This window comes from Chrysochloris asiatica, unplaced genomic scaffold (genome assembly GCF_000296735.1).
Source record: "Chrysochloris asiatica unplaced genomic scaffold, ChrAsi1.0 scaffold00171, whole genome shotgun sequence".
NCBI lineage: Eukaryota > Metazoa > Chordata > Mammalia > Afrosoricida > Chrysochloridae > Chrysochloris > Chrysochloris asiatica.
In genome coordinates this window covers 5,364,108-5,376,031 of record NW_006408689.1, presented here as the reverse complement: position 1 = coordinate 5,376,031, position 11,924 = coordinate 5,364,108, and the positions used below count along the sequence as shown (strand labels likewise).

The following is an 11,924-nucleotide window of genomic DNA, read 5'->3' as shown; positions in this document are numbered from 1 at the left end:
TTATCTGTGGCCTTAATATTTTGATGGGTGTGTATTTTGGTATTTCTGATTGTTTCTGGGTAGGTGTGATCAGGAGATGGACTTCCCTTTTCATTCTTCTTCCTGAGAAATTTCAAGATGCCACTGTTGGTCATTGTGAAGTAGCTCAGGATTTAATTTTCACCTATTTCCTTTTTAGTCTGCTTGTCCTGCTCCACAATCCCCATTCAGGTCATATTCCTAGTGATAAGCAGTTCAGTGCCAGCTGTGGCTGTTTTGCACTGCCATTTGGTTGTTTTTGTTTGTTTGTTTGTTTTTTAAACTTTTATTGTGAATTATGTGATTGTTTACATGGAACACTAACTTTACATTTATCCTATTGTATATCATTACATTGCCATGGCTACAATATACTCCATGCATCATCAACCAACCAAAGGGTACACCCTGCAAGCCTTCCCCTTGGTCGTTAACACAAAGCACATTTCCCTCTCTGGGTCTAGAGTTCCAAGCCACTCCTTCTTGCCACATCATCGTCTGTCTCCATCTCTGATGTCAGTGTTTCTCTGAGTAGAGTCCCACACTCAACTCTATTCCCTTGATGGTGCCATTTGGTTTTTTATTTTATTTTTATTTTTTGCCATTTGGTTTTAAGTGGAAACTGTCACTTTAAATTTCTAGGAGATCACTGTGCATGTGTAGTAGAACCCTCTGGGGTTGGGGGTAGAGTGTCCACTCACTCCAGCACTCCCTCTAGTTATCAGAATGGAGGTGAGAGACCAATGAACAGATACAAAAAACCCAAATGTCCACACCTTTATCTCCACAGTCTGTCAGACATCTATGGCTGTTCTGATCCTTCCCCTGCTTGGTCTCCCCCAAGATGGCAGCTCCGGGAGCAGCTGAGCATTTTGAATTAGGAAACAATGGATTTCTTGCTTCTGCTACAAATTCCCCTGGCTGTAAGCCTTCCAACCTTATAAATATTCCTTTATATGTGGTTCAGAGTTCTGGCACCATCCCCTGAGCCTTCTTGGTCCAGTTTCTGTGTTGTTACTGATGGAGCTCCTCAATGCATGTCTACTTGATCCACCATCTTGTTTGTTCTCAAAGGTTGACTTCTTATCTGTTTTATTCACTGCAAAACTCTTAGAACCTAGAACAGCTCCTGGGTTCATTGTTGCCCTTGTTGTTTTTAGGTGCCACGGAGTCCATTTCAAATCATAGGGACCCCATGTTACTGTTGTTAAGTGCTGTTGAGTAAGTTCCCACACATAGCGACTTTGTCTAGGGTTTCTGAGGCTGTAAATCTTTGTGGGAGAAGAAAGCCTCCATGTATAATAGAGCAAAATCTTCCTGTTGCTGCTATGTTTGAGTTAGTTCGGGGTCTTACGCTTTTTTCACTGATCGTCTACCAAGTATGATGTCCTTCTCCTGGGACTCGTCCCTCCTGGCAACATGTCTAACGTGCTTGAGAAGTTTGCCTTTCTTTCTTCTAAGAAGCATTCTGGTAACACTTATGTCAAGACAGATTTGTTGGTTCTTCTGGTAGTCATGGGATATATATTTAATATTTTTGACCAACATCAAAATTCAAATGCATTAATTCTTGCTTGGTCTTTCATATTTATTGTCCAGCCTTCACACATACATTGCTGTTTTAAGTGCCTTCTAGGCAGTGCCTACTAATAGTGACCCTGTGTAGGGTTTCTAATGAGCAGCTAGTAAGTTTAAACCACTGACCTTGTGGTTCAAACAAACCTTGTGGTCCAGTTCTGTATCCCACAGTGCCACACCAGGCCTCCTTCTAAGGATGTTGTTGGTAAGTGATGGTGAGTCAGTTCTGACTCATAGCGATCAGTATAGGTTTTCTGAGGAGTGGCTGTTGAGTTTGAACCATATACCTTATGGTTCAAACTGACTTGAGGTTAAGTGCTCATCCTATGGTGCCATACCAGGCTTAGGCTTATTTGGTGGGATTTATATGCTATGGAGTTGGTTCCAACTCATAATGACCCTGTCTAGGCTTTCTGAGGCTGTAAATCTTTATGGGAGTAGAAAGCCTCATCTTTCACCCTTGCAATAGTTTCAAACTGCTGATCTTGAGGTTAGTTAGCCCAACTCATAACCACTATACTACCAGAGCTCCTTAGGCGTATTTGTTGTTGTTATGTGCCGTGGAGTAGGTTCCAACTCATAGCAACACTGGACAGGGTTTACGAGGCTGTAAATCTTTATGGGAGCAGAAAGCCTCATCTTTCTCCTGCGGAACAGCTGGTAGTTTCGAACTGCTGACCCTGCAGTCACAGCCCAATTCATAACCACTACGCTATCAGAGCTCCTTTAGGCTTATTTAGTGCTTATAAAAAGTCACTGTTGAACTTGGTAATGGATCTGTGTTTGGTCAATTGAAAGGATGACATTCCACAAGGCAACTGCTGTGTAGTGTGTCTTAATCATGGTCTTCAAGAGGGTCACCCAGTAAGTGGACCTTCTCCCTTTTCAATGGATTCAGCAGCAAACATGACAGTTAAGGTGGTGGTTTTTTGTGAGGAGAAGTCATTTATTTCCTACAGCTCCACAGATGGTTGTTGTTGTGTAGCTAACTGCATTGTCACCATATTGTCCGGGTTTAAATCTGGGACCTGTACTAAACCGGGCCCTCTGGATCCTACTGATGAAACTTCCAACCCGAAGCTGCGTTTTTCTTGGTTGTGTTTCTCAAAGTGTTTTCTTGGCTCTATTTCTGGCAGAGTCTTTGAAGAATTTTTTTGGTGAGTTAATAAACAGAATTTTTTTTCTAAAAAATAATGTACATATATCAGAGTTTGTAGCAAATACCCGAGTTTTTAGAAGAAAGTGCTTATTACTTCACCAGAGAAAATAATTTATTGAGGAGGCTTTTTTGTGTGTGTGTGTGCGGGGGGAGGGGGGGAATGGAATGCTTTTAATATTCGTTAAATTGGTAACAATTGACCACTTATTTAATGGAAGCAGGTGTCTTCTTAAATGAAGTCAGGGCAGCAGAAGATTTTATTTCTGGCTTAAAAAGCACAAAAATGCAGACGCATTTTATATTTGATGATATATATATGGCTTTCTAAGGTAACATGGGAGCCCTGGTGTGGCGCTGTGGGTTAATGTGCCAGACTGCAAAGCCATTTGAATTGCAAGGTTGGCAGTTAAAGCTCACTAAGTGCTCCTCGCAATTCCTATACAGGGTCGCTGTGAGTCAGCTGTGATGGCACAATGCAACAACAATTTTAGGGCTAGAATAAGTATAAGTTCCACTTTCTTCAGTATCATCTAACTACAACTTTCGTTTTTATTCAGAAGAGAAATAGAACCAAGAAATTGGGCTTTCTTCATCCAGGTGTCTTACAAACTCTTACTCAGCAAAACTGGAGTCAAATGGTAAATCTTCGTATTAACTGCACCTTCTAGTTCCTGCCAAGCCTTCCTCCCCCACCTCACCTTAACATTGTGCTGATTTTCACCAGCATTTCTCAATATTTCTCATCCCTTGTTCCCAGTCTTGACCCACTGACCTAAAAATCAAGAAAATGTCTTGTTAGTGCCTACTAATTAGTGCACGCAGAGAGCCTTTTCAACTGGCCTTTCAACCTTCTGGAGGTGGGAGCACAAGCTGTCACTCGTATCAGGCAGGGAAAATGAACCCTTACTACTTTTCCCTGTTTTGCAAACAGCAGAATAAGCCCAGCTGAGACTAGAGATGAATATGCAGGTTAGGAAGAAATTAACCTAAAATGTACTACTGTTTACACGATTATCTTACAGATGACACAGTACTGCTGTCATTGAAATACTAACCATGTGGGATACCAACGTGCCTGAGGTTTTTACCAAAGTGTCTATCTTGTCACATTTTTAGTGCAGTACCACCATGTGCATTAGATGAAGTACCACTTTTAAGTGACGAGGAATATTCTGTGGTTAAAAATTAAGGAGCGTTCTAGTGTGTTTAAGTTTCCATTGCTCTTTGACACACTGCTGAGAATACTGTAGTTTATTAGTGAGCATTTGATTCGAGTGCTCATTAATCAGGCCTGTTGGCCTAGGGTCTCCTGAGTCTTCTGGGTTTTGGGGGATCAGCTACTGTAATTAAAGGGATGAAATATATCATGGTCACAAACTTACCCCATCAGATAATTGAGGGTTTTGAACTGGTGGAATTAATCTTTTAAATTTCTTTCCTTAGGTGTTTAAGATAGAAGTGTTAATGAATGGAAGGAAACATTTTGTTGAAAAGAGGTACAGCGAATTCCATGCCCTGCACAAAAAGGTAACTTTTTTCCCTCCTTTTTCACTGTGTAGTAACAAATATAACATTAAGACTGCTTTCTGTTGTCCTTTGAAATTTCTTTGATCAGTATGTTAAATGGCGTTGAGTTGGTTGCAACCCTTTATAAAGTTTCTGAGGAGCGGCTGGTGAGTTTGAACCGCCGTCCTTGCAGTTCAACATTATGGTCTAGTGCATTATCCCCCACAGTGCCACAGTATAGGTTTTTTTTTTTTATCATGTAGGTAATTTTGTTTTTAAAATTCTCCTTTTAAAGGTACGCTTTCTGGTTTATGCTAGATGTGAGACTGTAGGCTCTTTGCTGTCTACTGTGCATTGGGTGTTATAGGTTCCAAAAGGACCAGAAGACCAGGTCTTACTGTTTTATCTGTGAATTACATCTAGTGTTTTTTGCAAAAAAAAAAAAAAAGTGAATGATCAATTTACAGGAAGAGATTTATCAAACCCAACTTTGTTGTTGTTATGTGCCGTGGAGTCGGTTCCAACTCATAGTGACCCTGTACACAGGGTTTCCGAGGCTGTAAATCTTTATGGGAGCAGAAAGCCTCCTCTTTCTCCTGCGGGACAGCTGGTAGTTTCGAACTGCTGACCCTGAGGGTAGCAGCCCGGTTCGTAACCACTGCGCTAAACCCAACTGAAAAAGATAATATACACATACATGTGTGTTCAAAGACTGTTTGGGAAAAACGTTTAAAAGGAGACTCATAGCCTCTTTTTGGAGAGTAAAGGATAACTTTCACAAGATTAGTGTTTTAGTTCTAAGATTATTTTAATTAATCATTGTAGATAAAAGTAAAAGGAATGCAAAAGGAAAAAGCTGAGTGTTTATAAAGAAATAGTGAGTAGAATAGTAAATGTATTTCATTTTCTACTACAATTTAATTTTTTACAGTTTATGAATTATTATTGGGGTACTTATATAAAGACAACAGATTTTAGTAGGGATTACACTTTTATTATTATTAGGGTACTTATCTAAAGACAACAGATTTTAGTAGGGATTACAACATGAAGAAAACAAAAGTCCTCACAACTGGACCCGTAAGCAACATCATAAGGAATGGATAAAAGGTTGAAGTTGTCAAGGACTTCATTTTACTTGGATCCATAACCAGTGTTCATAGACGAAGTAGTCAAGTAATGAAATGCCATATTGCATTGGGCAAATCTGCTGCAAAAGATCTCTTTAAAGTGTTGTAGAACAAAGATGTCACTTTAAGTACTAAGGTGTGCCAGACCCAAACTATGGTATTTTCATTTGTCTCATTTGCATGTGGAAGCTGGACAATGAGTCAACAAAAACAGAGAATTGTTGCCTTTGAATTATGGTGTTGGTGACGAATATTGAATATACCATGGACTGCCAAAAGAACCAATAAAATCTGTCTTGGAAAAAGAATAGATGAAATGCTCCTTGAAAGTGAGGATGGGGAGATTTCATCTCACATATTTGGACATGCTATCAGGAGGGACCAGTCCCGTGAAAAGGATGTCATACTTGGCAATGGGTCAGTGGATTACAAGCGGTACACCCTCAGTGAGGTAGATTGGCATAATGGGTATAACATTGGGTTCAAAAATAACACCAGTTGTGAGGATGGCACAAGATCATTCTGTTGTCCATAGGGTCGCTATGATTCGGAAGTGACCCAGCAATGCCTCATAACAACATCTGAATAACTAGAATTACATAATGAAATTACCCAGAAAAATCATGTATAAATCAATGCAGTTTTACAACTTTTCCCCTTTTACATACCATATATGTCTAACATAATTATTTCACTTCCTTTATGAGGTAAGAAATAAAATGGAAAGATACCAAGTATGTTGAGTAAATGTCTTAGTTTTTTAGTGCACAGTAACAAAAATACCATAGTGGGTGACATTAGCAAACAAAAAATATTTTCTCACTGTTTGGGAGATGAGAAGTGTGAATTCAGGGTACTGATTCTAGGGGAAGGCTTTTCCCCTCTCTTAGCTCTAGAAGAAGGTCCTTATTTCTGAACTTCTACTATTGGGGGATCTTCATGTGGCATGGCATCTCTTTCCCCCATCTCTGCATCTCTTGTTTGCTTGTTTAATTTCTTTTATATCTCAAAAGAGACTTACTTAAAACACATCCTACACTAATCTTGTCTCATTAATATAAAAAGAAACCCATTCCTAAATGGAAGGATATCCACAGTCATGGAGTTTAAGACTTACAGCATTGGTTTTTGTAGAATATGCAATTCAATCTGTAGCAGTAGATTAAGAAAGATTGTCTGTTCTTCTAATTTGATTAAAGCCCTCTTAAATTTTCTGGAAAATTTCAGTGCATATATATGATAGTGTGCTTAGTCTGTATTAAATAGTCTTTAGCATTTATTTTTCATTAAATTTTTACATTTTCTACTCAGGAGAATGGAGAATTACGTAAATGTTTTCTTTTTAAGGGGACTCCTAAGTTATTTACACGTTTCAGTAAGACTAGAATTTATATCCAATTCTTCAATAAAATTTTGTTAAGTCCAGATTTACTTCCAAAAGCAACAATCCAGATGAGTATAGGTCCTTCCCCTCCTACCCCTGCCCCAGCTGCTGTTGCAGCTGAAGCCTGGCAAACCAGACCACAAACCCAGGACCTCAAAGAGAAAGTCCTGGGTGTTCTGAGTGTCATTTCTTTCATGTGGTTTGTTTGGGGTGAAAATGTAGATTCTAGGGAGGTGTCTGCTGGAAACCTGATGAAACCAAGTCCTTGCAATGAGATTTAAGCCAGTATTCCACCTTCACGCCCAGCTTCTGTTGACCAGTGTCTAGATTTGGCAGGCTGTCATATGAAAACCTTCTTTATAACCTCCCAGGTCAGCACTCAGCACTCAGCACTCCATGACCCCAACACAGCCCAGCTGTTCTCTCCAGGTACTCAGGGACCAGCTTCACGTGAGGCACAGCTGGGTGACTGCCAATTAGGCCCACTCTGAGCAAGAGGCTGCTGGTGATTCTTACGAGTGTAAGATAGGATATTCATCCTATACAGTGTTCTAATACAGTTCATATTCTATTGCAGAAGACTCTCTCTTCAATAATTATACGCAGTTCTTAGGTATTCAGGAGGAGAAAAAAAAAATTTCATTTTTTTTAGTATTCATTCTTCTCTTTATACATTTTGTTAATAGTTTGTTATTTTTATGATTGTGTGATCAGACATATCAGAGTTATAAGATTCTCAAATCTGTCATTTATGCATATAATTTAGCAGCTGTGTTAAAATATTTGAAACATTTTTACAGGTACATAGAGATAAAAAATTGCCTTGTTGAGTACTTTTTAGTTAGGATATAGTATCCAGTCTTTTGCATAGTGGTGTCTAAGTGGTTATTAATAAACTCTGGTATAGATGTTTACCTGGTTATCTGAAGAAAGACCTTGATGATGATTATTTCTCCAAGACTTTTATAATCGTTGATTTGATATTAAAATATCAAAACAATATTTTAGCCATTTATCCTTTCCATTCTGGGTTGTTTTGTTTTGTTTTTTTTTCATCAAAAAATTAGTTTTCCCTTCCTTAGTATGCATTATTTTTCTCCTTTCAATTTATTATTATTATATTTTATTGTATAGTTGAACCTTACAGAGAGTTTTTATCGATATATATTTTTACTCTTCTGGTGTGATGCTGCAGGAGAAGTGCTAGACTGTTAACCACAAGGTGGGCAATTCAAACCCACCGGTTGCTCCTCGGAGATCCTCTACAGAGGTGCTGTGCTTGGGTACTGACTTGATGGCACTGAAAAACAACAAAAATATAATTTCTATATTTTCTTTCATTCATTGCCTTTGAATATGATTGTGTATGTGTCTTTTGCCACATAAAGAGAAGAAATTCACAGGTTGTAGGGGTTAGGACATAATAATTTTGCTTACCACATATATTGTTGTTGTTGTTGTTGTTAAGTGCCGTTGAGTCGGTTCCGACCCATAGCGACCTTGTACAGGGTTTCCGAGGGTGTAAATCTTTACGGGAGTAGAAAGCCTCATCTTTCTCCCGCGTAGCGGCTGGAAGTTTCAAACCGCTGACCTTAAGGTTCGCAGCCCGATTCGTAACCACTACGCTACCAGAGCTCCTTATTGTATATTGTAAAGGCAATCTTATTTCTCTCTGTTTCTAAGAACTCTTCAGTAGCAGCCAAACTAGTTTTCCTTTCCCCTTAATGTTGTTAAGTGCCATCAAGATGGTTCCAACTCAAAGCGACCCTGTATAGAGTTTCTGAGGAGCAGGTGATGAATTTCAGTTGGCCAACCTTAGGGTTCAAACCAAACTTGTGGTCTAGTGCTTCATCCTACAGTGCCATATCGTGCAGTCCATGTAAATTGCTACCTCTCTGCCCTCTCCAGGCTCAACATCCTTCCCTCCATCATCTTTTCAGACCAATTCAAGGCATTTCAAGTTCTCCTTCCACGTAGCTTGCTTTGTTCCATAATCTTTGTTCTCAGAACCCCTTTTCCATGTAGCAATTGCTACTTAATTCTCTAGTGGATGTTTCTGATGTTTAAAATTTAATTATCCCTAAGTTTTATCAAACTGGAAATCTATATCCACAGAGAGAGAGTGAGTCCTGGTGTGGTGCTGTAGGACTGCATGGTCACCAGTTCAAACCCATCGGCTGCTCTCGGCAAAGCTATACATGGTTACTATGACTCAGAACTAACTCTACAACATTTAACAACATTATTAATTTTTTTTTTTTTTAAAGTTGGGAACATGTCTTGGTTTTATCTTCTACACTGTCTGGTAGAGTGTCAGGCACTTATTAAACATTAAATAAGTATTTGGCAAATGGAGACTATTTTCTTTCAGAAAAACAGTTTGTATTTTGGAATTTAAGTTCACTGTGAGTTTGACCCCTTTTTACACTTGTCCTGATTCCTTTGTAGCTCCTATTTTGTCAGTACTAGATGGGACAAAAAAACAAACAAACAAACAAACAAAAAAAAAACAACAAAACCTAACTAAACATTGAAAACACCACAACGTTGAATTAAAAACAAAACCCCATAATTTTCTTCGTTCAGTCTCAAAATAGAATCCTTAACAAAGAAAAGATAGTCCTAGGATGCTCTCTCTGTGGGTCAGATGTTTCCTCCTGTCTCAAATTCACATGTCCATACCTTGCTACAGCCAAATAATGTAATATTGTAAATGGTGGTCGTTGCTTTTAATTTACCTCCATAAACGCTTAGTCATATTATGGAGAGAAAACCTTTCCTGCATTGCAAACAGTTAAGCATGTTACGTGTCATTATAGCTGTTTTAGTCTAGCTCAGCCCTTCCACTTTATTCATAAAGATTTCAATAAAATGTAGTACTAGTTCATAATTTAGCCCTGGTGTGTTGCTGTAGGGTAAGCACTGGTCTAGTAACCAAAAGGTTGGCAATTCAAACTCTGCAGCTGCTCCCAGAAACCCTATAAAAGCCATCTGTGTGTCAAAACTGACTCAGTGGCACACGCCAACAACAGTTCATTATTACATTAACTGTTTTCAGTTTTGCTGTTAATGACTCTGTAGGAAAGCATTGACTGCAGCCACAAAGTTGGCAGTTCAAACATACTAGCTGCTCCTTGGAAACCCTATACAGGGTCATTATGAGTTGGAACTAATTTGACGCACTTTGCAGCAACAATAATTTTGGCTTAAGTAAAATATTGCATTATCTTTTACTTAATTTAATAAAGTACACATTTCAGAAGGACTAAGAATCTGCTGCTGTCCAGGGTCAAACCAAGAGTACAGTACCTGGTATGTTATCTCTAAAGGAAAGCATGAGGGGACTAGGATGATAGTATGGAGTAGAAGAATAGGTAATACCCTAAGTGCCCCTCCACTTCTTTCCTTAACTTTGTTTTTCATTCTTTTTAATCATGTGCTGGGGAAACAATCCTTTCTATGGAAGCTAGTTACTATATGCAATGCTTACAGTATCAGATCCATATGGAGTAGATTCTGTGTAAACTTCTAACAGTATAAGAAAGGAAAAGGAAGTGGTCACACCAGGAAAAGGGGATTGTGTTTGTGGGTATCATGGAATCTGGTAGTTATCTGTGTGATCAGAAAGGTCACTTGGCTGGACGCAGCATGGCCAGGACAGTTAATCATCGGATGAAGTGGCAGAGGAGTATTTATCTTGTAAGCAGCTGAGCCCTACTGGAAACATATTGTCTCAGGTTTGTCTCTCCTCATCTAAAGCAATTCATTACTCACCTACAAATGCTGTCACAGATTCTGTGCTATGACGATCAGCTTCCATAATATTCTTGACATAACTAAAAAGGAAAAATGCCGTATCTTGAAAAAAAAAAGAATAGATAATGGAGTTGAGTTTCTATTCTGAAATATAAGAACTTGTGAATTAATATTTTTAAAATAAGTTTTTTTATGATTAAAATGAAATTTAGTAAGATTGTGACTGCAGAATAATTTAGCAGTTTTGATCTTGTTCTTATTTGAGAAATACCTCAAATAGTGTTAGAGATGAGATACGAATCTGTGCCTTACAGGCAGTCATTAAACTCCACCTTTCTCTCATGCATTTCTGGTTTCCTCCTCAAGAACATATTATAATATTTCCCGTTAAGAAAAATAACCCCCTCCCATGACCGCATGCTTGCCTGCCATGTTCATACCATCTCTCTCCTCCTCATTTGGTATAACTCCTTGTAAAAACTGACTCTCCTTTCTCACTGCCCATTCTCTCTTTCCTTAGGAGCTCTGGTAGCATAGTGGTTACAAACTGGGCTGCTAACCTAAAGGTCAGCAGTTCGAAACTACCAGCTGTTCCATGGGAGAAAGATGAGTCTTTCTGCTCCCATTAAGATTTACAGCCTCGGAGATCCTGTACATGGTCGGAACCGACTCCACAGCACATAACCACCACCACCATTTTCTCTTCCCTCAGCATGTTTTACTTTGCAGCAGCATTTGATGTGATCGGATCATGTGCCCCTCTTGAAACACTTTTCTAACTAGCTATTTTACTTTTTATCTCATTGACTACCCTGCTTCTTTTTCCTGTCTCTCAGAGTTGAATGGCTCAGACCTTGACCTTTGTATTTGTTTTCTATTGCTTTATAACAAATGAACACAAAGTTAGTACCTTAAAATGACACAAATTAATTTTCTCACAGTTTCTATGGACCAGGAGTCTGGACACAGGTTAACTGGGGTTTCTACTGAAGTTTCAGCATGCAAAAATCAAGGTATTGGCCAGAACTGTGATCTCAGAGGAGACTTGGGGTCCTATTCCATGTTCATTCAGGCAGAATTCAAAAGGACTTTGAACTGGTTGGTTTTGATTCAACTCCTGCCTGTTGAGAATTCACATTTCTACCCCACATATACTGAATCCAAATCTACATCTTTATTTATTGATTGATTTTATTTAAGGTTTTTATTGTGGATTGAGTAAAAGTTTACAGGGCAGATCATCAGTTTTACATTCAACAAATCATATACCTTCAAATCTACATCTTAAGAATCACCTGGTATGTTATAGGGGGAGGAGATGGTCTCTTTAACAGATGGTGCTGGCAGAACTGGAAAGCAATATGCAAAAGATTGAAACAAGACCTTTACCTCA

The 11,924-nt window shown here is 38.8% G+C and overlaps 1 protein-coding gene across 1 annotated transcript in view; it reads left to right on the top strand.

Annotated features, from left to right (window-relative positions):
• SNX24 (sorting nexin 24) overlaps positions 1 to 11,924 on the top strand; it is a 236,973-nt gene that overhangs the window by 118,408 nt on the left and 106,641 nt on the right. The window contains exon 2 of the mRNA XM_006871634.1: positions 4,199 to 4,282. Coding sequence (XP_006871696.1) covers positions 4,199 to 4,282 — 84 coding nt within the window. The remainder of the gene's footprint in view (positions 1 to 4,198; positions 4,283 to 11,924) is intronic.